The sequence below is a fragment of the Bufo bufo genome, chromosome 4 (genome assembly GCF_905171765.1).
Source record: "Bufo bufo chromosome 4, aBufBuf1.1, whole genome shotgun sequence".
NCBI lineage: Eukaryota > Metazoa > Chordata > Amphibia > Anura > Bufonidae > Bufo > Bufo bufo.
Genome location: NC_053392.1, coordinates 357,330,077 through 357,357,736, shown reverse-complemented (window position 1 = coordinate 357,357,736; position 27,660 = coordinate 357,330,077). Strand labels below are relative to the sequence as shown.

The 27,660-nt window shown below is 42.9% G+C and overlaps 1 protein-coding gene across 4 annotated transcripts in view; it reads right to left on the bottom strand.

Annotated features, from left to right (window-relative positions):
• Positions 1 to 869: 869 nt before the first annotated feature.
• The window catches only part of HSF2 (heat shock transcription factor 2), a 51,186-nt gene continuing 24,395 nt past the window's right edge, over positions 870 to 27,660 (bottom strand). Inside the window, exons 8-13 of one of the 4 annotated variants that reach the window (XM_040429085.1) lie at positions 22,764 to 22,909; positions 22,408 to 22,665; positions 21,307 to 21,412; positions 18,233 to 18,286; positions 12,433 to 12,517; positions 870 to 2,581 (exon numbers count right to left, since the gene is read on the bottom strand). In XM_040429085.1, the coding sequence (XP_040285019.1) occupies positions 2,316 to 2,581; positions 12,433 to 12,517; positions 18,233 to 18,286; positions 21,307 to 21,412; positions 22,408 to 22,665; positions 22,764 to 22,909 (915 nt within the window). In that variant the 3' untranslated portion in view covers positions 870 to 2,315. Of the gene's footprint in view, positions 2,582 to 12,432; positions 12,518 to 18,232; positions 18,287 to 20,309; positions 20,515 to 21,306; positions 21,413 to 22,407; positions 22,666 to 22,763; positions 22,910 to 27,660 lie in introns of those variants that run through there. The other 3 variants (XM_040429086.1, XM_040429087.1, XM_040429088.1) reach the window with 3 other exon arrangements.

Below are 27,660 nucleotides of genomic sequence, written 5' to 3'. Positions count from 1 at the left end.
CATACCCTGAGACCTGGTGGAGGGCAGAGACAACAGGCACAGGACAGGCAAAAGACCCCGACGCGCGTTTCGCATCAGCTTCATCAGCTCCTGACCGGCCGGGGGACTGCGGCATCCGGAGTTTTTTCTGCTGACTCTTTAAATTTCTTTTTTGTTATCCCTAATACTAATTATCATGTATTATATATTTTATTTCATAATAGATATTTTTAATATATTGGGCATCCATTTGTTGTTTGTTGAACGACACTTTAGTTTTATACTATTTTAGGGTCACAGCTTCAGTTAACATTTTTTTGGCAAGTAAAAAGTTCTGCCATTGTTTACATTTACACCACACGGCATAACTAGTATATTACTATTTATATGCATGAGACATTTTAGAAAACATAAAATTGCTTGTACAGGCACATCTAGGACACTTATGCAAGTGTAATTGTCACTTCTGGAACGACCAATTAGGTGTCAGACGGCCGTGTGAGGTACGTGTTAGGGCGGCATTTTCTGGCCCAACCACATTTTGTCCAGAGTGATCTATAATGCTGTTGCAGTTCCAGCACGACCATGGGTCTAATATAGGACAGTAAAATCGTGGCCACCTGGGAAAGGGGGGGCGGGGGTTAGCATGGAAGGAGCGACCCTGTTGAGTTTCAATGTGCCTGAGCCTTTGTTCTAGAGGGAGGTAAGCCACTACCATTTCTCCATTTAGAACACATGCACATGGATCAGGCGGGTGAGAGGAACAGCTGTCGGCCTATCGGGCCTTTAAACCACCTCTATGAATGTCTGCCATCTTTAAAAGCAGGTTACGCCAACAGCGACACATTTCTGTGTTTGTGCCATGAAGTAGGAGTACAACATGCCTTGGAAATTATGGACAGATCTGTTTATTTAGGTAAAGCCACCTTCTGTAAGTAGTGTATTAACAGGTTTACATAAAAGATCCACAATGTATCATTGAACAGTGATAGTCATTGGTCCCTCAAAATAAAAATTGCTGTTCAAAGCACGCTAAAAGGACAGGCACTTTAGTTCCTAGGTCACATTTTCTTGCACTTTCCATAGCCATCCGAACACAGGATACAATTCCAGCATTGTGTATATACATATGTACTCCTGCTCTCAAACAAGGCACACTGCACCATCCATAGTGATGCTTGCAAGGTGCATTATACGTTAAAGGGACACTACCATCAACCTATAATATGAATATTCTATGTAAAAAAAAAGTGGATGGTTTTACGGAATATTTTGAAGTCACTCCATGTATTCTATTCTTGCCTTGGCTCTTTAAAGGCTATATACACCTTCAGGGGCATCTTTATAGGATTGAATTTTACTCATTTTTGGCTAAAACATTTTTTTTCTTAAAATTTGTCTTTATTAAAAATGCCTGCATTTTCTGAAATTTAATTTAAAAAAAGTCTGTTTTGCCAGCTTTCACTTGGTTTTCTTTTAATCCAGTCAACGTGTACCACTTCTCTCTAACTTCTTGACCTCAAACACTTATTATCTATCCGTTTGCCAAGAATTTAGCTATAATGAGTGTTTATGAGGTCAGGAGATCAGAGGCGCGAGCTCTACAAAAACGAAAGCGACAGCTTCCAAACAGACTTAGTTTTGATTCTCAGAAATGGATGAACATTTTTAATAAAGGCCAACTGAAAAAAAATAAGATTTTCACTCAAAACGAGTAAAATTCAACCCTAAAATAATGCTCACTAAGGTGTACATAGCCTTTTATTTCCCCTTCGTTTGGACAAACCGCAGATAGAGCGACTCAATTAGAGGATCACACTTGGCACTGATAAGTGCTATGCTCTTCTCTGGGCAGTCAATATTTTACTAAATCGCTCCCTCACAGCGGCAACACGATAACAGTGGGTTCCCCATCTACACTATATGTGCAGGTTGCTACAGAGGGACAATATTTTGTTTCTAATGGTACAGTACTGTTGAAATGAGAAAAAACTAACAAAAAAACTACTTTCTGATGGAAGTGTCTCATTAAAGGGGTGCAGCTTAGCCTTTTTTTTTTGGACACCATAGAGCAGGTCTATATACATTACACGTGAAACAAAATGGGGCTCTGGTTTCTAACCTACAATTATAGTAAAAATATACTTGGATAATGCAACAATCGGCCCTTTTTGCTAAAACTAAGGTTATTATTGTGCATAAACAAAATGTGAAATTGCAGTGTCTGAAAGTTGCAAAAAACAAACAAACAAAGAGAAACAGTACCAAAATGATACTTCAAATAAATAGTTCATCATTTTGATGAATATATACAGGTGTGTGGTACCCCTGGCACTTCAGTTGTCCAGCAGGGGCATATCGCTGTCCAGGGGTGAAGGGGCAAGTTCACATAAATAAAACAGGGTTGTCTCGTTGGCCTCTGCCTCAGTCAGCGGCTCCAGTCGCACCAGTTTACTCTGTGGCGGCTCAGAGTCCAGGCTAGATTCCAAAGGATTGTCTAGTTCGCTTGCTTTGCTAGTCTGCGTCTCCGATAGGAAGGAGCCGGGATCACTGTCCAGAAAAGCCATGAGTGGATACGTTGTATACTGCACAAGTTGCTGGTCTGCAAACACAAATGCTACATATTAGTATGACGACTGGTAAATTACATATACTGTACAGGGTTATCGAGGTATTCCGATTATAACATGTTGTGTCCTATCTGCTGGATAGGGGATAGCTATCAGATTGGTGGCGGTCCTACCACCGTGACCCCCACTGATCATAAGAACAGGGGTCACGTACCCTGTGGAGCCCCCCCCTGAAATGGATGGAGCGGCTGGTCCAGTCATTCATTTCTACAGAAGCGCCGAGTGCAGTACTCTATCTCCTGTGGATAGGGAATAAAAGTGGAATATCCCTTTAATGGTTTTGCATGACCATTAACAATGTACAGTGAAATACCAGTGTGCTCCCCCGGGGGCTATCCCAGGTATGGTTGTTTCAGTTCTTCAAATGGTTTTCACTCATTTTTACCATAATTAACATATAACCACAGTGTCATCAACCCTTACAGGTCAGTGGGTAGTGACTCAACTCCACGAAGCAATTTTATTTGGGCAATACAGGCAGTTCTGTGTACAGTTGTGGCCAAAAGTTTTGAGAATTAGATAAATATTGGAAATTGGAAAAGTTGCTGCTTAAGTTTTTATAATAGCAATTTGCATATACTCCAGAATGTTATGAAGAGTGGTCAGATGAATTGCATAGTCCTTCTTTGCCATGAAAATTAACTTAATCCCAAAAAAAAAAAAACTTTCCACCGCATTTCATTGCTGTCATTAACCACCTCAGCCCCCCTAGCTTAAACTCCCTTAATGACCAGACCACTTTTTACAATTCTGCACTACACTACTTTCACGGTTTATTGCTCGGTCATACAACTTACCACCCAAATGAATTTTACCTCCTTTTCTTCTCACTAATAGAGCTTTCATTTGGTGGTATTTCATTGCTGCTGACATTTTTACTTTTTTGTTATTAATTGAAATTTACCGAAATTTTTGCAAAAAAATGAAATTTTTCAGTTGTAAAAAAAATAAAATACATTTCTATATAAATTTTTCTCTAAATTTATTGTTCTACATGTCTTTGATTAAAAAAAATGCAATAAGTGTATATTTATTGGTTTGGGTAAAAGTTATAGCGTTTACAAACTATGGTACAAAAATGATAATTTCGGCATTTTGAAGCAGCTCTGACTTTCTGAGCACCTGTCATGTTTCCGGAGGGTCTACAATGCCCAGACAGTAGAAAAAACCCACAAATTGCCCCATTTCGGAAAGTAGACACGCTAAGGTATTCGCTGATGGGCATAGTGAGTTCATAGAACTTTTTATTTTTTGTCACAAGTTAGTGGAAAATGATGATTTTTTATTTATTTTTTTCTTACAAAGTCTCATATTCCACTAACTTGTGACAAAAAATAAAAAACTTCCATGAACTCACTATGCCCATCACGAAATACCTTGGGGTGTCTTCTTTCCAAAATGGGGTCACTTGTGGGGTAGTTATACTGCCCTGGCATTTTAGGGGCCCTAATGCGTGAGAAGTAGTTTGAAATCAAAATGTGTAAAAAATGTCCTGTGAAATCCTAAAGGTGCTCTTTAGAATTTGGGCCCCTTTGCCCACCTAGGCTGCAAAAAAGTGTCTCACATGTGGTATTGCCGTACTCAGGAGAAGTTGGGCAATTTGTTTTGGGGTGTATTTTTACATATACCCATGCTGGGTGAGAGAAATCTCTCTAAAAGACAACTTTTCCCTTTTTTTTTTTTATACAAAGTTGTCATTTGACAGATATTTATCTCACCAAGCATGGGTATATGTAAATAGACACCCCAAAACACATTGCCCTACTTCTTCTGAGTACGGCGATACCACATGTGTGACACTTTTTTGCAGCCTAGGTGGGCAAAGGGGCCCAAATTCTAAAGAGCACCACAGGGCATTTTTAACACATTTGGATTTAAAACGACTTCTCACGCATTAGGGCCCCTAAAATGCCAGGGCAGTATAAATACCATTTGTATTTTCCATTTGTATATTTATTTCGCCATAGTGATGTGCACCTACATACAGGTTGTGCTGACTCAATCCCTCACATTTTTTCTTTGTAGTATATATTGGAGGCGTGGCGATCTCCTTAGAGTCATGCACACCTGACCAGTCAATCTGTCCTGGAGGGTGGTTTTAAAGTCAGTATAAAACTGAGTCTGCTTATATAGAACCTACCAGTAGCCATTTGGCTCCAGGAGAAGTACACTGCTCAAAAAAATAAAGGGAACACAAAAATAACACATCCTAGATCTGAGTTAACTAAATATTCTTCTGAAATACTTTGTTCTTTACATAGTTGAATGTGCTGACAACAAAATCACACAAAAATAAAAAAATGGAAATCAAATTTTTCAACCCATGGAGGTCTGGATTTGGAGTCACACTCAAAATTAAAGTGGAAAAACACACTACAGGCTGATCCAACTTTGATGTAATGTCCTTAAAACAAGTCAGAATGAGGCTCAGTAGTGTGTGTGGCCTCCACGTGCCTGTATGACCTCCCTACAACGCCTGTGCATGCTCCTGATGAGGTGGCGGACGGTCTCCTGAGGGATCTCCTCCCAGACCTGGACTAAAGCATCTGCCAACTTCTGGACAATCTGTGCTGCAATGTGACATTGGTGGATAGAGCGAGAAATGATGTCCCAGATGTGCTCAATTGGATTCAGGTCTGGAGAACGGGCGGGCCAGTCCATATCATCAATGCCTTCGCCTTGCAGGAACTGCTGACACATTCCAGCCACATGAGGTCTAGCATTGTCTTGCATTAGGAGGAACCCAGGGCCAACCACACCAGCATATGGTCTCACAAGGGGTCTGAGGATCTCATCTCGTTACCTTATGGCAGTCAGGCTACCTCTGGCGAGCACATGGAGGGCTGTGCGGCCCTCCAAAGAAATGCCACCCCACACCATTACTGACCCAATGCCAAACCGGTCATGCTGGAGGATGTTGCAGGAAGCAGAACGTTCTCCGCTGCATCTCCAGACTCTGTCACGTCTGTCACATGTGCTCAGTGTGAACCTGCTTTCATCTGTGAAGAGCACAGGGCGCCAGTGGTGAATTTGCAATCTTGGTGTTCTCTGGCAAATGCCAAACGTCCTGCACGGTGTTGGGCTGCAAGCACAACCCCCACCTGTGGACATCGGGCCCTCATATCACCCTCATGGAGTCTGTTTCTGACCGTTTGAGCAGACACATGCACATTTGTGGCCTGCTGGAGGTCATTTTGCAGGGCTCTGGCAGTGCTCCTCCTGTTCCTCCTTGCACAAAGGCGGAGATAGCGGTCCTGCTGCTGGGTTGTTGCCCTCCTACGGCCTCCTCCACGTCTCCTGATGTACTGGCCTGTCTCCTGGTAGCGCCTCCATGCTCTGGACACTATGCTGACAGACACAGCAAACCTTCTTGCCACAGCTCGCATTGATGTGCCATCCTGGATAAACTGCACTACCTGAGCCACTTGTGAGGGTTGCAGACTCCGTCTCATACTACCAACTAGAGTGAAAGCACCGCCAGCATTCAAAAGTGACCAAAACATCAGCCAGGAAGCATAGGAACTGAGAAGTGGTCTGTGGTTACCACCTGCAGAACCACTCCTTTATTGGGGGTGTCTTGCTAATTGCCTATAATTTCCACCTGTTGTCTATCCCATTTGCACAACAGCATGTGAAATTGATTGTCACTCAGTGTTGCTTCCTAAGTGGACAGTTTGATTTCACAGAAGTGTGATTGACTTGGAGTTACATTGTGTTGTTTAAGTGTTTCCTTTATTTTTTTGAGCAGTGTATATGGTGGGCTCAGCGTGCATGTTGGCACTTGCATCCCTGGATCCGATGAAAGCTGTAATGGCACCGGACGGGGTTAAAAGCAGAGTGTGCTTGGCGTGTATGCTGACCTACATTCCCTGGACTTTGTGTGGCTGTCATGGCCCATGAACAGGTAGGAACTAGTGTTAGGGACCACTCATTAGAGGCGACCTTGACGTGGTGAGTGGCTTATTACACTTTGGCCAAAATGTACACCAATGCCTCATCCAGCATGAATGCTGGATGTAGAGTACTATCACATTTGTATTTTCCGTCAGTATAAATACCCCACAAGTGACCCCATTTTGGAAAGAAGACACCCCAAGGTATTCCGTGAGGGGCATGGAGAGTTCCTAGAAATTTTTTATTTTTTTTGGCACAAGTTAGCGGAAAATTAGGATTATTTTTTTTTCGTTTTTTCTTACAAAGTCTCATATTCCACTAACTTGTGACAAAGTTCAATCTTTCATGGACTCAATTTGTGGGGTGTGTTTACTGTTCTGGCATTTTGGGCAAGGCTAAATTGTGAGCAACCCTGTAAAGCCTAAAAAGGTACTCAGACTTTCGGCCCCTTTACGCACCTAGGCTGCAAAAAAGTGTCACACATGTGGTATCGCCGTACTCAGGAGAAGTAGGGCAATGTGTTTTGGGGTGTATTTTTACATATACCCATGCTGTGTGAGAGAAATATCTCTGTAAATGACAACTTTTTAAAACATTTTATACAAAGTTGTCAATTTACAGAGATATTCCTCTCACCCAGCATGGGTATATGTAAAAATACACCCCAAAACACATTGCCCTACTTCTCCTGAGTACGGCGATACCACATGTGTGACACTTTTTTGCAGCCTAGGTGCGCAAAGGGGCCAAATTCCAATGAGAATCTTTACGATTTCACAGGGCATTTTTTTACGCATTTGGATTCCAAACTACTTCTCACGCTTTAGGTCCCCTAAAGTGCCAGGGCAGTATAAATACTCCACAAGTGACCCCATTTTGGAAAGAAGACACCCCAAGGTATTCCGTGAGGGGCATGGCGAGTTCCTAGAATATTTTTTTTTTGGCACAAGTTAGCGGAAAATGATTATTTTTTTTTTTTCTCTTACAAAGTCTCATATTCCACTAACTTGTGACAAAAAATAAAATTTTACATGAACTCGCCATGCCCCTCACGGAATACCTTGGGGTGTCTTCTTTCCGAAATGGGGTCACATGTGGGGTATTTATACTGCCCTGGCATTTTAGGGGCCTAAAGCGTGAGAAGAAGTCTGGAATATAAATGTCTAAAAATTTTTACGCATTTGGATTCTGTGAGGGGTATGGTGAGTTCATGTGAGATTTTATTTTTTGTCACAAGTTAGTGGAATATGAGACTTTGTAAGAAAAAACAAAAAAATCTATTTCCGCTAACTTGTGACAAAAAAATAAAAAAATCTATGAACTCGCCATGCCCCTCAAAAGTGATCTTTATAGCGCCGCAGCGATTTTACGGTGTTTTTGCAGTGATCAGAAAAAAAAAAAATTCTGTCACAGCGGTGGGGCGGACTGAACGCAAGTGTGCGCACAAGATCAGGCCTGATCGGCCGAACACTGCATTTTTTGTAGAGCCTATAGAAAATGTCCTATTCTTGTGCATTTTCTATATAGTTCTGGCAATGTGCAGATCCGCAAAATGCAGAAAGCACATTGCCGGTGTCAGTGTTTTGCGGATTCGCAAAACACATACGGACTTCTGAATGGAGCCTTACAGGGGGGGGGGGGGGGGGGGGGGTGATCAATGACAGGGGGGTGGTCACCCCCCTGTAAGGCTCCATTCAGACGTCCGTATGTGTTTTGCGGATCTGCAAAACACATACTGACGTCTGAATGGAGCCTTACAGGGGGGTGATCAGGGGTTAATAAGTGACGGGGGGGGGGGGTGTAGTGTAGTGGTGATTGGTGCTACTTTACAGAGCTGCCTGTGTCCTCTGGTGGTTGATCCAAGCAAAAGGGACCACCAGAGGACCAGGTAGCAGGTATATTAGACGCCATTATCAAAACAGCGTCTAATATACCTTTAAGGGGTTAAAAAAAACAACGCATCTACAGCCTGCCAGCGAACGATCGCCGCTGGCAGGCTGTAGATCCACTCGTTTACCTTCGGTTCCTGTGAACGCGCGCGAGATGACGCGCCGGCGCGTCCAGGAGGAATGAATCGACCGCTTCTGGAACGCAATCCTGCGTTAGGCGGTTAAAGGACCTGCTGAGATCATTTCAGTAATCGTCTTGTTAACTCAGGTGAGAATGTTGACGAGCACAAGGCTGGAGATCATTATGTCAGGCTGATTGGGTTAAAATGGCAGACTTGACATGTTAAAAGGAGGGTGATGCTTGAAATCATTGTTCTTCCATTGTTAACCATGGTGACCTGCAAAGAAACGCGTGCAGCCATCATTGCGTTGCATAAAAATGGCTTCACAGGCAAGGATATTGTGGCTACTAAGATTGCACCTCAATCAACAATTTATAGGATCATCAAGAACTTCAAGGAAAGAGGTTCAATTCTTGTTAAGAAGGCTTCAGGGCGTCCAAGAAAGTCCAGCAAGCGCCAGGATCATCTCCTAAAGAGGATTCAGCTGCAGGATCGGAGTGCCACCAGTGCAGAGCTTGCTCAGGAATGGCAGCAGGCATGTGTGAGCGCATCTGCACGCACAGTGAGGCGAAGACTTTTGGAAGATGGCCTGGTGTCAAGAAGGGCAGCAAAGAAGCCACTTCTCTCCAAAAAAAACATCAGGGACAGATTGATCTTCTGCAGAAAGTTTGGTGAATGGACTGCTGAGGACTGGGGCAAAGTCATATTCTCCGATGAAGCCTCTTTCCGATTGTTTGGGGCATCTGGAAAAAGGCTTGTCCGGAGAAGAAAAGGTGAGCGCTACCATCAGTCCTGTGTCATGCCAACAGTAAAGCATCCTGAGACCATTCATGTGTGGGGTTGCTTCTCATCCAAGGGAGTGGGCTCACTCACAATTTTGCCCAAAAACACAGCCATGAATAAAGAATGGTACCAAAACACCCTCCAACAGCAACTTCTTCCAACAATCCAACAACAGTTTGGTGAAGAACAATGCATTTTCCAGCACGATGGAGCACCGTGCCATAAGGCAAAAGTGATAACTAAGTGGCTCGGGGACCAAAACGTTGACATTTTGGGTTCATGGCCTGGAAACTCCCCAGATCTTAATCCCATTGAGAACTTGTGGTCAATCCTCAAGAGGCGGGTGGACAAACAAAAACCCACTAATTCTGACAAACTCCAAGAAGTGATTATGAAAGAATGGGTTGCTATCAGTCAGGAATTGGCGCAGAAGTTGATTGAGAGCATGCCCAGTCGAATTGCAGAGGTCCTGAAAAAAAAGGGCCAACACTGCAAATACTGACTCTTTGCATAAATGTCATGTAATTGTCGATAAAAGCCTTTGAAACGTATGAAGTGCGTGTAATTATATTTCACTACATCACAGAAACAACTGAAACAAAGATCTAAAAGCAGTTTAGCAGCAAACTTTGTGAAAACTAATATTTGTGTCATTCTCAAAACTTTTGGCCACGACTGTACACTGGTGCCATCTGTCACCATATCCATGTTGCCCTGCCTGCCTAGTAGTAGAAGGCGCAGCATATAGTAGTGACAGACCCAGATTTCAGCCCTGGGTCACGTACTTGTGAAATAACTGTTTATTAGATGCGAGACCCAAATGCAGGAGTCCTTGATATTAGACAAGTCCTCGAATTTCAAATACTGACTGAAAATATACGCCCATGTGAATAGCCCTATACATTTTCACTAGCAGCAGATTCCGGTACACAAAATATGTGCCATATATGTATTACAAATACGCTTGTGTGAAAGAGGTGATAGAGGGAAACCTGTCAATCAGTGGCGGGAGAGATGGTTAGTCCACCATTCACGATTACGAGGACACTGCTCGACTCCTGCTACAGCCAACAAAAACTACTTTATGAAAACTACAATGAGTTGCACAACTATGATATGGCAGTTTATTAAAGGGGTTGTTTGGGTTCAGAGCTGAACCCGGCCATACCCCCATTTCCACCCAACCAGCCCTCATGATATGAGCATCAGAGTGTTTCATGCTTCGAAGCTCTCCCTTGCCATGCTCTGGATCACTCAAGGCAGTTTGTTTATGTTTATACACTGCTAGGCGGAGGCTTCCGTCCAGCGGTGTATTCGGTGGCGTCACCGGCTCCGATGGGTGAGCTTTAGCGCTGCCCTAGCCGTTTTACAGGCTAGGGGAGCACTAAAGCCCGCCCATTAGTGCCGGTGACATCACCAGGATCTCTGCTAGGTGAGCAGAAAGCCTCCGCCTAGCAGTCCCTATGGAGAGCCGGGGGCGTCTCCGGATCTCTGAAAAAAAATGCCTTTTCCCTGCGCGATTTAGTGTAGGGCAAGGGAGAGCATCGGAGCATGAAATACGATGCTCATATTAGGGGGGCTGCCTGGGTGAAAATGTGGGCATCTCCAGGTTCAGCTGTGAACACGGACAACCCCTCCAAGAGGCACACTGCTTAAATTTGTTTGGTCCATATGGTAGAAACCAAGATCTACGCCACCAAGGAACTTGAGTATATTTCAGAATCTATTTGTGGGCGTCTTCTGGTGCAATTATTTTGCGTTAGGCTGCATCTGTCCAATCCCCTTTCACGAAGCTCAGCCCCCTTTTTTTTGACGGGGTCAGAGGAGCAAGAATAATAAAGTCACACGATTTTTGTGAGAAATGCTATTTGGACTTTTATGCCAAAAAACAGTCTTTGTAGATGACCCCCAGTATCCTTACAAGTGACCCAGTGCTGAAATTAGATTCTCTATCACTACTTTGTGCTGCCCTCAGATATGGCAACATAAACCTGTCAGATACCTTTCACATCTAGGGTTGTTTCGGGTATCGAATTTTCGATACCCAATCAATACTTTTGTCTGGTATTGACCTGGATTTGCCTTTTTTCGATACTAGGCTTTCTACTGCAGTCTAGTATCAGAGAACATGGAGCACGCTGCTCTCAGCGCGCTCCGTGTTCTCCTCAGCAGCACAGGGGAGAAGGAAGCACTCTCTCCCTCCCCCCTGTGCCGCTGCCACCAATGAGAGAGAGGGGCGGGCGCACTGCGCCACCAATGAAAGTAAACGTTTAATACAAATCCAGGAGGCAGGTACTGGCGGGGAGCTCGGCAGTTAACCCCTCAGGTGCCGCACCCGCCTCTTATAATTAATGTTAATTATCATTGGTGGTGCAGTGCGCCCTCCTCCCCAGTATTAAAATCATTGGTGGCACAGTGCGCCCCCACCCCTCCGTATTAAAATCATTGGTAGCAGTGGCCACAGGGTCCCCTACCCCATCATTGGTGGCAGTGGCAGCAACTGATAGGAGCCCCAGCTGTGTATTCCTGGGGCTCCAATTGGTTACCATGGCAGCCAGGACGCTACTGAAGCCCTGGCTGCCATGGTACGCTCCCTGCTGCTGGGTGTAAAAAAGACCGAAAAATTAAGTATAAATCATCTCCTTTCCCAATTTTACATATAAAATATACAAACAATAAATAAATATAAACATATTACATATCGCCACGTCCAAAAAGTCCAAACTATATAAAAAAAAATGTCCTATGCGGTGAACGCCATAACAGAATATTTATTTTTTTAAATGGCGAATTGCGCAGTTTTTATTTGTCACCTTGTCCCCCTAAAAAAATAGGATTGGACTGTTCTAATATGGGCCGGACGTTCCATAAAATGCGGAATGCACATGGCTTTTTTTGGTGTATCGCAATACTTTTTTATAGTATCGAAACCAAATAAAAATTTTGGTATCGAAACAATCAAACCTATACTGAAAAATACAACTGAAACATTGTCGCCGTGGGCAGGGCTCACTTATTAAATTTTGTTTAAGATTAGGCCTAATTGCAAAAGGTGATTTCTGCTGCACCAGTAGTACATAAAAACCATACCTAAACAGAGCTGACCCCCTCCCCATAATGTTCTAACAAACTTACCAGACTTCCGGCTATCCACAGGGGAATCAGCGGATTCAGGAAAGCTTTCACCATTTCTAAAAGACTCCAGTCCTTTGGTATCCAGCTGTAAAACAATGAGGGATCATTGGATCTGGACCGCACAAATCACTTAAGGCAGTGAGACAATTTTAAGAAACATCCAGTCACGAGTGAAAAACCTATACAGACACGGCCATAACATTTCCTTTCCTTACTTTCTACAAATCATGATAATGTGATGAAAATAGTCCTTAGGCTACATGCACACAAACTTATTTTGTTTCAGTGTCCGTTCTTTTTGCGGATAGGATGTGGACCCATTCATTTTAATGGGTCCGCAAAAAATGCGGACAGCACACAGTGTGCTGTCCGCATCTGTATGTCCGTTCCGTAGCCCCACAAAAAATAAATAAAATTGAACATATTCCTATTCTGGTCCGTTTTAGGCTACATGCACACAAACGTATTTTGTTTCCGTGGCCATTCCTTTTTTTTTTTCAGATAGGATGCAGACCCATTCATTTCAATGGGTCCGCAAAACACATACGGTCGTGTGCATGTAGCCTTAATAGAGTCACAGCTACCAAGGCCGCTTTTCCTCAGATGAATACAAGACACTGGGGGGAGATTTATTAAAGGGGGTTCTCCTGGAAAAAAAACATAACATCCTCAGGATAGGTCATCATTATCACATTACTGGGGGTCCAAGTCCCGCAACCCCGCCGATCAGCTGTTTCAGAGATCCACAAGTGATTCCAAGGACAGAGCGTACATCATATAATGGCGGTGCTTGGTATTGCCCCTAGGGGGCTGATCTGGAACTACGCCATGTATCAGATGTACAGGGATGTCACTGGTTTAGGAAAAGGCTATGGTGCTGAAGGCCTCTTCTAACTGATCGGTTGGGGTCCCGAGTGTCGCACCCCCCCAGATCTGATACCGATTAACTATCCTTCTATTCCTGAGGATAATTCATAAAGAGGTTATCCAGGAAGAGATATTTAAGTTATTCACAACACTAGTGTGGCATAAAATAGTTGCAAAATATGGCACGAGCCATAGATACAACACTGACACAACCCGCAGGATTTCTTATAACTTATGCCAGAAACTGGCGCAGGTTATAGCTCAAGTATATGCTAGCCCCTGGCTGGCAGATACTGAAGTTTCTGGTGCAGAGCGGCATCTGCCTCTAAATAAATTGGGCACATCTTACTCTAGCATATGGGAACACTAGTCTTAATAAATCTCCCCCTCTGCCGAAAAAACAAAAGGCACTAAAAATTACAGGCAGGGCAGGATTAAGGTTTTCTCTAGGGACTAGTCTGTAAAGAAATACAATTGCATACAGCCTCTATGTAATCCACTTATTAAGGGTGCATTCACCCGGCATGCCTATTCTATGGTTCTAGTCACAATGCTGTTATTTAACGGCCATGAAAAACAGACATCAAAACATAGGATGTGTCCTATTTTGAGCATTCACGCGGACTGATGGCGTCGTTATTTTTCTCAACTGCCTGCTGGTGCCAAGACCGGGACCATATCTGTGACAGTGCACCGTATCACCAGAGGGGGGAATCATTGACCAGCAATGACAAACTTGGGATTTCCCAAATAGCCCAATCCAAAAATCCAAAATTTACATGCAGTTTTAGAAAACAAGATCTTTACCAGTGCAGGGAACTACAACCACAGTCCTGATAATAGTGATCCTAAGGATAAGGGGATCACATAACTTATGCCACCTGCCCCAGACGTCACTATGCCTCAAGCCCTAGAAAATGGCAGTGCTGGACCCATCACATCTGTGTTGAGCTTGCTGTTCCTTTAAATTGTCATCTGGATCTGTTTTGATGCCTATTTGTTTGAATGGCCGTCAGTTGTGCTCAGTCTGCAATCAGGTTTTGTCAGTTCTGTCAAACATCAATTATTTTTTTATGGAAGAAGTAGTCCCGTAAAAAATAACTTAAAATCAAGAAGCAACCCACACAAACTGAGAACAATTGATGCTTAAAATTAAACAGATCCCTTCTGGTCCATTAGAAGAATGGAAAGCTCAATGCAAGTGTGAACACAGCCTAAGAAGTATTCAGGTACATCACCAGAAGCATGAAATTCATTATTACCGGGCAAAAATAAATGGTACGTACAATAATTCACCCAGCCAGAGCCTTGACTTAAACATCTCTGAAGGGACCTAAATATGGCTGTGCACCGATTGTACCCATCCAAACCAACAGTACTTGAGGGGATCTGCAGAAAATCCCCCAAATCCAGATGTGCAAACCTTGTGACATGATCGCTGCCAAAGATGCTTCAACCAAGGCTACTTTCACACTAGCAAAACCAGTATCACTGAAAAACCAATAATGTCCAAACTCTTGCAAGAACGAATAGGGATATCACTGAAGGCAAGAATCTAAAACGTAACTTTTATTACATACAATAAAATCATATAACTTGGATCCATAAAAGGTCCTATACACCACAATAAGCTATCACCAAAAACATGGGCTCAAGCAGTGGGATGAGTACTCAGGGAGACTGTGTGAAAAAATATATAAGACTGTCCCTGATCTCACCCTCCAAACTGCTCAGCCTGGGGACGCACCTTAATGGTAGATGCTCCCCGTCCTCGTGCCTAGGACTGCACTTTCCTTATTATGTCCTTGGCCTATCCTTTGGACACTGTTTATTATACCTAAGTACAGCCAGTCCCAGAATGCACACCTAAATAGTCAGTGCCGACGCGTTTTCTCCTCCAGATGGACAGAGGATTCCTCAGGGGATTAGACCGAAAAGTTAAACGGCAAAAAACAATGGAACCATATCCACAAATAGTTAATCATACCAGGTGTCATTATAAGGCCACCATATATGTAGAGGATAGCAGATAATAAGGTTATCCTACCATTATGCTGGGTGTTGCCAGATGAGTCATATACTCACAGACCAGATATGTGGATCAACAGATGTGGTTCCTGGGGCAGATGATAGCTAGGAGCCATTATGGAAACGCTCATTAATACAGGAGGACCGGGAAGCAGTGAATGCAGAGCTTCCCTGGCTCTGTATTCACCGCTTCCTGGTCTTCCTCGGCTGCTCGCTGTGCTGTGACTGCGCTGAGACGTCAGCGCTCTGTGACCTCATGCTGTGCGCGTCAGATCACAGCAGAACCCGCGGCTGAAAGAACAAGAAGACAGCTGGATGACAGGAGCAGCGGTGGCATCTGGAGCAGGAGATTGATCGACAATAATCGATCAATTATTATTATTTTTTGTCTGCTCTGAGCATGGGGGTCATATACATTGGGGTCTGATTGGGGCTCTGAGCTGAGGTCTAATGAATATGAAATTGCAAGTGTACTTATTTTCCTCTATAACCTAGGTGTGCCTAGGGTGAAAAATATGGTGTGTGCCTTCTCCAGCATTTCCTAGGCCAGTGATGACACGTCCATGTGTCACATGGCCTAGGAGCAGCTCAGCCCCATATAAGTGAATGGGGCCGAGTGCGATACCAAGCATTGCCGCTATACAAAGTACGGCACTGTACTTGGTTTGTTCCCCCACCAATCAGGTCATCAGTGTAACACTCAGAAAACCCCTTTAATTATAACCCTCAGTACTATTTGCCATTATATAAGCATCTAGCCCTTTTTAAATGCTGAAATAGTATCTCCCATTACTACCTCTTAGAGTAGGGCATTCCACAGTTAGACTAAGGGTCCATTCACACGTCTGCAAAATGGGTCCGCATCTGTTCCACAATTTTGCAGAACAGGTGCGGACCCATTCATTTTCAAATGGGGCCGGAATGTGCTGTCCACATCTGCGGAGCCGCACTTCCGTTCCGCAAAAAAATAGAACATGTCCTATTCTTGTCCGCAATTGCGGACAAGAAAAGGCATTTTCTATGAGAGTGCCGGCGATGTGTGGTCCGCAAAACACATACAGACGTGTGAATGGACCCTAAAGGGAATGGGTCATTAAAAAACGACCTGCTGTTTAAATCACTTTTTATGTTGAAACATATTTTTTTATAATTTTTGATAATGTTTTTATAATTTTCCATATATTTAAACAAAAGAGAAACTCCTGCAGTTTTGCACTGGCCACTATGTCTAATAATTGGCCTCACTTCTTGGTCTGTACAGATATCATTACAGGCAGGATTAGAATGAGATAACTGCAGTAAAGAGAACACCTCTGTGTACAGATAAGACAGGATCCACCATTCACAACAGGCGATTGTCAGAGCTCTTCTTTTCTTTCCTTGTACAGGTCAGAGAGCATGTCTAGAAATCTCTCCCATAGAAGTCATTGAGGTCTCCTCCAGACTATTGTGTCTATGGCCCATGGGGCTGCTGTAAAGCAATTTTCTTAATGCTTTGTAAATGCTGTTAAAAAACAGCGCAGGCGAGATGGCAGCCCCATAATCATGTTCAGGAAATAGAATAAGAAATCCACAAATCAGAAGATAAAAACAGAGTAGAAAATAAGGATGTGTTACCGCCTGATTTTAACTGGCAGATAACATTTTTGGTGACACGTTTCCTGTACCCATGTTTTAATCACCTTTTCTCCACATACAAAGAATGTCCTTGGTCCTTTGTAAAGTCCTTGGAATTAATAAATCACGTCCCAGTTCTTTGTATTGACCTTATACATCTAAATAAAATCACCTCTAAGGCGTCTTCCCCTTGTTAGCGCCCCACTCCTTCCCTTCCCAGCCTGCAATTCTCCATTGGGTGCCCTCACTGAAAACATCCGGCTTGACGCCGTCTGCATCACTGGCAAATGGTCACATGACACAAGTAATTGGCTGCAGGCCGCGTCAAACAGGATGTTTTCAGTGAGGGAACACTGCAGGCTGGGAAGAGATGGAACAGGGAGCCAGTGCCGGGAAGCAGGTAAGTAAGCTTCACTTTACAGATCGGAGGGGGTGGTGAAGGGTGGGGGGTACTGCCTACTCTACCCCCCCCCCATTCTTGTTCAATCCTTTTAAGGAGGAATTCAGTTCATCAAAATCATTACAGGCAGAAGTATAATGACTGATAACACGTATAGATATATAACACAGTATCCACCATTCACAACAGGCGATTGTTAAAACTTATCTACTCCCCCTCCTTGCACAATGACTAAAAACAAGAAGAAAATTTACACAAAAGAGGAAAGCACGATTTTAAAGGAAAAATTACACAAGAAAAAGGACAGAAAGAGGTGCCTTTTCTTTCATGACATTATGGGCAAAGAAAAGTGTCATGGGACAGAACCATCATGTCTCCCTGTCCAGGTTTTAATAACAGGCTCTATTAGACCCTTTCCCTATTACTATGGTCTTAAATTGTGACTGCAGAGACCGAGGCAGGAGAAACCTCCCTGTCAGAAGCCATCAGCCACTACCTTATCCTAAGGGCTCATGCCCTCCGTAAAAAAATAATAATATATGGATACCGGCTGCGTGTGTTCCACAAAACTTCCGGGCAATAATAGAACAGTCCTATCCTTGTCCGTAATGCAGACAAGAATAGGACGTGTTCTATGTTTTTTGCAGATGCCACGGAACGGACATGTTGTGCTGTCGCATCCTTTGTGGCCCAAATGTAATCCACAAAAAATGCTCGACTGGATGCGGACAATACGTTTGAACTATATTTACTATTCAGAATCCACAGTATTCCCTGTAGAACGATTTCACTTAGCAGTTAGCCACAATGTCAGCAGTCCAGTATGAACCCACTGTCGTTAAATGCATAAAGTGAGGGAATACAGGCTATCTCCTGTTAAATATGTACCTTTGGACTGTTAAGATAGTCAGAAGGACTCATTTGGACACTATTAGAGAAAATCTGAAAAAAAGATGTAAAAAGAAAAATTAAGTAAAATTCTGTTTATAATTTTTTTCCCTCAAGACCCAAGGACCGACCGCTGTGCCAGATTCTCTCTGTAATGTACACCAGTCAGACTGAAACAGACATACATGCATTTCCAATGAGTGTTAGGCCTCTTGCACACGAACGTGCAGTGTTTTGCGGTCCGCAATTTGTGGATCCGCAAAACACGGATGCCGCCTGTGTGCCTTCCACAATTTGCAGAACGGAACAGGCGGTCCATTATAGAAATACCTATTCTTGTCCACAAAACGGACAAGAATAGGACATGATCTATATTTTGTGGGGCCATGGAACAGAGCAACAGATGCAGACAGCACACAGAGTGCTGTCCTCATCTTTTGCGGCCCCTTAAAGTGTATGGGTCCGCACCCGAGCCGCAAAAAAATTGGCTCGGATGCAGAACAAAACCACGGTTGTGTGCAAGAGGCCTTAAACACATTTATAAAACACCGCAATCTGCCTCAGACTGATGAGGAAATGGCCACCATTCTTAGGCATCATCATTTCAGGATGTCATACACCAAAAAACAGTAAGGGGCTGTTTTAAATCTAGTCTTCACATTAGGATGAGAAGGAACTTTGAGGGATTTTGTAAATTTTCCTTAAATCAGATCACTTATAGGAATGGCTTATAGGAATGGCTGCAATTTTCTTTGAAAAGATATATAGCAGTATATACACACTTAGGGCTAATACAGATGGCCGTTCCGTGCATTGGGGGCACCGACTCCGTAGTGCTTCCGTGCCGCCACGACCTTCCGGATCCAGTCAAGTGATCCATGATGGGGTGCACATGGCTGGTGCCGGCATATTGTGGACCCACTATTTGGGGGAAATACGGGCGAGGCCGAACAGCCGTGTGAATGAGCCCTTACTTTAAAGGGGTTTTTAGTGTCTAGATACCGACGACTTATTCACAGGAGAGCTCATCAATACTAAATAGGCGGGGGGCTCACTTGAACGGGAGCCAAGCTGCCGTAGGGCAACTGCACAATGCATGAAGCTCTCTGCTTCTGGCTCCTTTCACTGTGTTTCTGGTGCCCCACAACAGCAGTTCATCAATGGGGGTGTCAATCCCTACAGTTTTGATATTCATGGCCTACCCCAAGGATAAGACATCAATATCTAGACACTGGAAAACCTCTGTAATGACACTAAATGACTAATACACTGAAAAGATAGGGAATAAGGATCCGAGGAGGTCGGACCGCAGGGGACTCTTCTGATCACAACAATGGGGGATACTCCTTTCAACTCTGTGGGACTACGAAAGATTGCCAAGTACAAGTGTTCTGCCATCTCTGGCAGCCCCATAGAGCTGAATGAAGTGGCAGCGTGCATGTGTAACCACCGCTCAGGCAGTATGGGCCCCGTTTCTGATTAGACGTTTATTCCCTAACCTGTGGGGAGGGGGATAAGTGGTCTTAATGGGATAAACCCTTTAAAAATGAATCGGTCACCGGGATTCTGGACTATTATTTGCAGTAATACTTGAGTAGTACTGCACATAAGAAGTTCAGACTGCCATTTCTTATTTTCCATCTAAAGCGGCTTTCCCTGGGAGATCGGGGAAGCTGTTGCTTCTGTATAAAAGTCTTGGTCTCTGAAGAAACCAAGGCCTTTATAGCTGTAGAGTCCTGTTCTCTAACATAGTTATAGTTATCCATAACATAGCGAATCGCAAAGTAAAAAAAGTTTAGAATAAAATATAAAATGCTTTTTTGGAAAATGGCGATGCCTATTAAAATATAAATGTATGTATCCTGTATGGTGAACGCCATAGCAGAAAATAAAATCCATTTTTTCATCACTTCTCCTCCCCCAAAAAATGTATAAATAAGAAGTTATCAAAAACATAGTTCTGATCACAAAATGTTATCAATAAAAACCATAGATTGCCCCACATAAAATAAGCCCTTGCACCCGAAAATTATAGGGGTCAGAATATGGAGATGAAAAGAAAAAAAATTCCAAAAAGGTTTTATTTTTTTCAGTATGAAAACACAAGAAAAACTATCCAAATGTTTTATTACTGTTATTGTGCTGACCCGGAGAATGAAGACAACAGGTCAGTTTTACTGCTCAGGGAAAGCCGTAAAAATAAAAAAAATAAAAAGTAGCAGGATTGTGCTTTTTCTCCAGTTTCACCCCATTTTGTAATGTTTTTTTCTCCAGCTTCCCAGCTAAAGGGGTTAAAAACATGGCTGAATATATTTTGCATCTTTGTATAGATTATTATTATTATATTTTTTTTTACTTTGATCTCAAAAAAGGCATGAGGTTACAAGCTAAAAATATGTGAGCTAGTGATAGCAAATGGTAGCGTACCCCAAACAGTGACTAAAATAAAGTGGAGATTCTGAAAGGCTGAACTGCTTTATATAAACAAGCAAATCTTAGGCTACTTTCACATCAGCGTTTTTCCAGTCCGGTTTTGAGATCCGGCATGAGGTCTCAAAACCACAGCAAAATGCATCTATTTGAATAATACAACCGGCAGAATCCGTTCGGAATGAATCCAGTTGCATTATATTGAAAATGAACATGCCGGATCCGACGCTAAAGCCATTCTAAGTCAATGGGCACCGGATCCAGTTTTTTTGTGTCCGGGAAAAAGAAACAAAGAAAAAAAAAACCCCAAAAAAACACACATATGGATCCGGCACCATTGACTTACATGGTTTTTGGTGCCGGATCTGGCATGTTCAGTTTTCCATGCCGCACACAAAAATTTTGTGTCCGGCTTAGAACGGCAACAAACCGGAACGGAATGCATTCTGGTTTGTTCAGTTTTGTCTCCATTGACAATAAATGTGGACAAAACTGAAGCGTTCTCCTCCGGATCTCAAAACCGGATAGGAAAGAGCAGATGTGAAAGTAACCTTAAAAAGACGCAACATATTCATGTAATGTAATCCAGATTTATAATATTAAAACATGCAAAACAGAAAGTAAAAAAATAAATGTGTTCGTACATCGACCAGCAGATCTCGATCCATGCTGAACTGACGTCCAGATAGTAATGCTTTGAAATCTTCTAACGTGCAGTCAATGCTGTCCAGATAGTCTATGAGTTCCATTCTATAAAACAAGAGGAAAGGTACATAATACAGCAAATAGAACAGAAACTTTATTATTCAGCAGCTTTGTGAAAATTATTGACCCCTTGTTAGCCTTGTCACACGGCATATCTTTGGTTCCTAGATTAAGTGATCCAGAAGCGATTTTTGGCTCTGAAGGACCCCAAGTATATCATCTGCCCTGAGTACAGTATAACGTTATGTCTTGCTGACGCTCCTTTGCCACCCAGCTAAACCTTTGGTGACAATTTCAACATCACAAAATTACAGACAACACTTATTACTTAAATTGCAGACAAGCCACAGGATGTAATAGGTGCCCATCTCAAATATCTCCAGAACAGGGTGGTGGCCACCAGCTGCTGCATCCAGGCATTGAATAAATGAAGAGGTGGCAACCCTCTATTATGGGAATATCGCTTTAAATATATGGCCCAAATTATTAATGTCTGATACTTTTCCGCACCCCTATGTGGGTTCCGCAAAAGGCCAGCTGCATTTCTGCAGATCCAAATTTTGTGGACTGCAAAATACATATGGTCGTGTGCATGAGTGTGTGTGGTCTGGGAAATAAGCTCTGTGCAATGGCTGCATTTCCTAGACCAAACATTGCTCCTCTGATGCAAACTCACGGCATTATAATGATCAATGATGCTGTGAGTTCCTGCCCAACCGCTGGTCTACTGTACTGTACTCACATGTCATGCCATGAGTACAATACAGTCGTCCTGCAGTCAGGCAAGAACTTCAGCGTCATAGATCACTATTATGCTGCTAGTTCGGGTCAGAGGAGTAATGTTTGGTCCGGGAAATGCAGCCATCTGATAGAGCGTGCTTCCATGACTGAACACGCTTTTGTGAAATTGACCTTAGAGCCAGAAATCCCCTTTGAGCAGCACAACCAGTCACACTATATAGCAATACTGTGGAACACACAACCTGTGTGCATGCCTTCTGCTAGTTTCTATAATCAGCCAATTGGGAGCTGGTACTTACTTTCCAAGGAGATTAATATTCTGAGAAATAACACCACTTTCATTAAGAATAGAATCCATCATAGTGACAGGGTCTTCTGTGCTGAGTGAGGACTGGTTATTCAACAGCAGAGGACCAGACATCAGTGGGCTGGAAATGTCCTCACGGACTGGGCTCAATGGCCCAATTATCTCTGCAGTTATATCTGATTGAACAACTGTGACCTCTTCATCTTCACTGTCATCCTCCACTATTACAATTTCAGGTGAAGGCGGACTGCTGGTAAAAACAAGGATTCAGATTTTTTCTCATACATACACACACACACACACAAAAAAAAAAAATATATAAGAATGCATGAATTTAGGAGATCTTACTTTAATGTTTCAGGAGACGCTCTTTCGGAATTTTCAGGAAAAGTGTGGGGTTTCTCTCTTTCATCCTCCAGGTTGTCTGTTATGTCATAAATTACTATATCATCAGAAATCTCTCCTCTATTTAAAGCTTCTGTCCTGAGTGGGACCTGGAGAAAATTGCAAATAAAACCGGATTATTTTCCTATCCTTTAGTCATAATCAAGTCTGTTTACCACAGGCCACTGTTTAGAGCTTGAGGCTGAAAAGTGGCACTGTTTCACTTTCAACAAACTTTGCATTAATCAATAGTGCAAGTGAATAGAAGAAACTATGTAATATATCTCATCAGCAAAAAAATAAAAATAAAAAGCCTCCTTCTCCATTTATCTGGCTCCTCTACTCCAAAAAACTGACTCGAACTGTTCACTCACTCAATTTACTGGTTAAATCCATCTTGAGAAAGGCAGAGAGGAGATAGATTTTTTTAGGATCGATGAGGGATCATGTTACATCTGCAACCAATAAACATATGAAAATGGAGATGGAGGGAGCATTTGCAAAGTGAAAGTTGCAGGGGAAAAAAAACAAAAAAACAAAAAAAACACTGCTGCTACTTTTTGTGAATTTTCTACCATCTTCACAGAAACTCTACTTACTATATCTACATAATAATGTCCTTCACGCTGCTATGTGTCTATGCGAGAAAGATAGGGGTGCAGAATCTCCTCTTTGTGCTGTGTATGGGAAAAACCATAGCAGCTAGTCTCCTACCACTCTGAAGCTCTAAAACTTGTGTAATAAGCTTTCCGTCTACGTCTATTGCTAACACCAGTTTTAGAAAATTGCTCTTCGATTGACCACAATATACGTTCTTTAACCCCTTAAGGACCGGGCTCATTTTCACCTTAAGGACCAGGCCATTTTTTTGCAAATCTGACCAGTGTCACTTTATGTGTGAATAACTTAAAAACGCTTTTACTTATCCAGGCCATTCTGAGACCGTTTTTTCGTCACATATTGTACTTCATGACACTGGTAAAATGGAGTAAAAAAAATAAAAATGTTAATTTATAAAAAAATTCCAAATTTACCAAAAATTTGGAAAAATTAGCTAATTTCAAAATTTCAATTTCTCCACTTCTATAATACATAGTAATACCTTCAAAAATAGTTAATAATTTACATTCCCCCCATATGTCTACTTCATGTTTGGATCATGTTGGGAATGCCATTTTATTTTTTGGGGACGTTAGAAGGCATAGAAGTTTAGAAGCAAATCTTGAAATTTTTCAGAAAATTTCTAAAACCCACTTTTTCAGGACCAGTTCAGGTCTGAAGTCTCTTTGTGAGGCTTACATAATAGAAACCACCCAAAAATGCCCACATTTTACAAACTACCCCCCTCAAGGTGTTCAAAACTGATTTTACAAACTTTGTTAACCCTTTAGGTGTTCCACAAGAATTAATGGAAAATAGATAATTTTTGGGCAGATTTTCCATTTGAATCCATTTTTTCCATTTACAAAGCAAGAGTTAACAGCCAAACAAAACTCAATACTTATGGCTCCGATTCTGTAGTTTACAGAAATACCCCATATGTGGTCGTAAACTGCTGTACGGGCACACGGCAGGGCGCAGAAGTAAAGGAATGCCATACGGTTTTTGGAAGGTAGATTTTGCTGGACTGGTTTTTTGACACCATGTCCCATTTAAATCCCCCCTGATGCACCCCTAGAGTAGAAACTCCAAAAAAGTGACCCCATTTTGGAAACTACGGAATAGGGTGGCAGTTTTGTTGGTACATATGATTTTTGGTTGCTCTATATTACACTTTTTGTGAGGCAAGGTAAAAAGAAATAGCTGTTTTGTTACAGTTTTTATTTTTTGTTATTTACAACATTCATCTGACAGGTTAGATCATGTGGTATTTTTATAGAGCAGGTTGTCACGGACGTGACAATACCAAATATGACAACTTTTTTTGGTTGTTTGTTTCAGTTTTACATAACAAAGCGTTTTTTTTTTTTTTTATGATTCTTTAGTGTCTCCACATTCTGAAAGTCATAGTTTTATTTATTTTTTGGGCGACTGTCTTGTGTAGGGGCTAATTTTTTTGGGGATGAGATGACGGTTTGATTGGCACTATTTTGGGGTGCGTATGACTTTTTGATCGCTTGCTATTACACTTTGTTATGTAAGGTGACAAAAAAATTGCTTTTTTTTTTTTTTACACTTTTTTACGGTATTCACCTGACTGGTTAGGCCATGTGATATTTTTATAGAGCAGGTTATTACGGACGCGGCGATACCTAATATGTGTAGTGCATTTTATTTTTTTAATCAGTGATAAATGTGTTTTTTTATTTTTACTTTTTTTTTACCCAGACCCACTTGGTTCTTGAAGATCCAGTGGGTCTGACGTCTGTATAATACAATACAGTACACTATATAGTGTACTGTACTGTATTTTCACTTTACACTTAGTCTGATCAGACTTGGCCTTACCATGGCAAGCCGGAAGCCTGTGAAAGCGTCCAGTTGTCATGGTAACCATCACCCGCTGCCACAACAGAGCAGCGGGCGATGGGGAGGGAGGGGAGCCCCCTCCCTCTGTAATCCCGTCAAGAATCGGGGGCTGAAACGGCACAGCAGCCCCCGATGGGTGAGGGAGGGAGTTCCCTCTCCCCGTTAACCCCTTCCATACAGCGGTCCCTACGGACTGCAGCATGGAAGGGGTTAAACGGCTGACATCTGTGAGCACGGATGTCAGCCGTTTCAAGCAGAGTGTCAGCAATGTGCAGACACTCTGCTAACCACTCGGCCACCCTGAGAGAGGGGGCGGGAGGATGAGTAGTAGGGGGAGGGCGGATAAGTGGTAGAACAAATGCCAATTTTTTTTTTTTTAAATTTAAAAAAATTAACCACATACAAACTCAGTTATAACAAGCGTCAAATGGTGCTAGGTTTGTGCCGTGATATTTAGTGATACTTGCGTGCCCAGGCACTAGCGGGGAAGGGGAGAGAGGTCCCACCAACAATACATGCTGCCGCGCTGATGCATTTGTTCTGCCACTTATACAAATAAAAGGGTTGTTATCTGAATGGGTCTGGATTATATATCTGCTATCCAGCCATCTCCTTGGTTATAACATGTTGTCAACTTGCATATATATGCCTGCTTACCATCATGTTTTTAAACATTAACACTGGTATTCCCTTGTCTACACATGGGGGTATTGACCACCTGATTATCAACCGGGGGGTCATATCTATATATCCCCTTTTGTCTATATGGGATTCTACCAATATCTGTTGTTACTGAATTGGCTTGTGGTTCTATCTTATGGACATTGTTTTCGCTATTTGCACCACAGAATATACCAATAAGGGGTTGTTATTTGAATAGACTTGGATTGTATATCAGTTATCCAGCCATCTTTGTACCTCTTTGGTTGTAACATGTTGTTAATTTGCCTTTATATGCCAGCTTATCATCATTCCATGTCCTAATACATCAATATCGGCATTATCTTACATGCACATTGGGGTATTGATCACCTGACTGTTAACCGGGAGTCATATCTATGTATCCCCTGAAGTGCATATGGGATTCTACCACTTAGTTTATCCAGATTTGGGAACCAAATAGACAATAACGAGAGTTTTGTGAAACTCACCTGTAAAATCTCTCTCGCGTAGTCCATTGGGGGACACAGGACCGTGGGTATAGCTTGCTGCTGCCACTAGGAGGTGACACTAGGCTGAAAAAAGACTTAGCTCCTCCCCTGCAGGCTATACCCCCTCCAGCCTGGAGAGAGCATGTCAGTTTGTGCTCAAGCAGTAGGAGCAGTAGAAAACATGTGCCAATTAAAAGGAGAATGCAACAGACACCGGCGGAAGCAAACCCGCTAAACCCCGACCAGCAACCAGACATCCCTATCAACACTAATAAATACTGGGTGGGTGCTGTGTCCCCCAATGAACTACGCGAGAAAGAGATTTTACAGGTGAGTTTCACAAAAATCTTGTTTTCTCGCTGGTATCATTGGGGGACACAGGACCGTGGGACGTCCTAAAGCAGTCCACGGGGAGGGAAAAATGTCCACACCCATGGAGTAACACTATTGAGAATGCTTAATGCACTACTGCCTGCGAGACCCGGCGGGCCGGAGCAGCACTGGCGATGCCTAGGAAGCGCCTGGCAAAAAACTTGGTGAACGCGTGCCGGGAAGACCAAGGCGCTGCCTTATACAACCGCGAAACTGATGCAGGGTGAAACATGTATCTCACAAAGAGTTGACCACTGGTCAGATGTCCCAAACTCCATCGGGCAGAGCCTTGCCCCGGGAGCAGAATGCCTAAGCAGCCGCCAAAGGATCCACCTGGAACACCCCTTGGAGACCATCGAGCCCTTCCAAGGACCTCCAGGAATGACCAGGTAAAAATCCGCACGGCGGAAAGAGCTAGTCATGGACAAGCAAACCTCTGAGCTCGAATACATCCTGATGGAGAGCACACTCTCTCGAGTGCAAGGGAAAAGGAAAGGAAGGGAAAACAATGTCCTGTCGACATGGAAGGCAGCGAATACAGTCAGCAAAAAAGAAGGTAATGGGCGGAGCACTGCCTCGTGCAAGTACGTGACAAGAAAAAATAAATAAATGTACGTACAAGAAAAGGCACTCCCAACTTCCCAAAATTCGTTGGATGGAAAAACCTGCCCCTAGGAATGCCACCTTCCCAGAAATAAAAGAGAGGGGAAGAAGATTTACAGAGAGAGGTCATGTTCCTCACTGAAGGCCACCAAACGATCCATCGGTCGCCTGGACGAAACCAGTTAGCTGGCCCTAACTCCAAATGCAGAACCAAAAACCCAGGCCACGGGATACACCCCTGCTAAAGAGAGACGCTCCACAGAAGC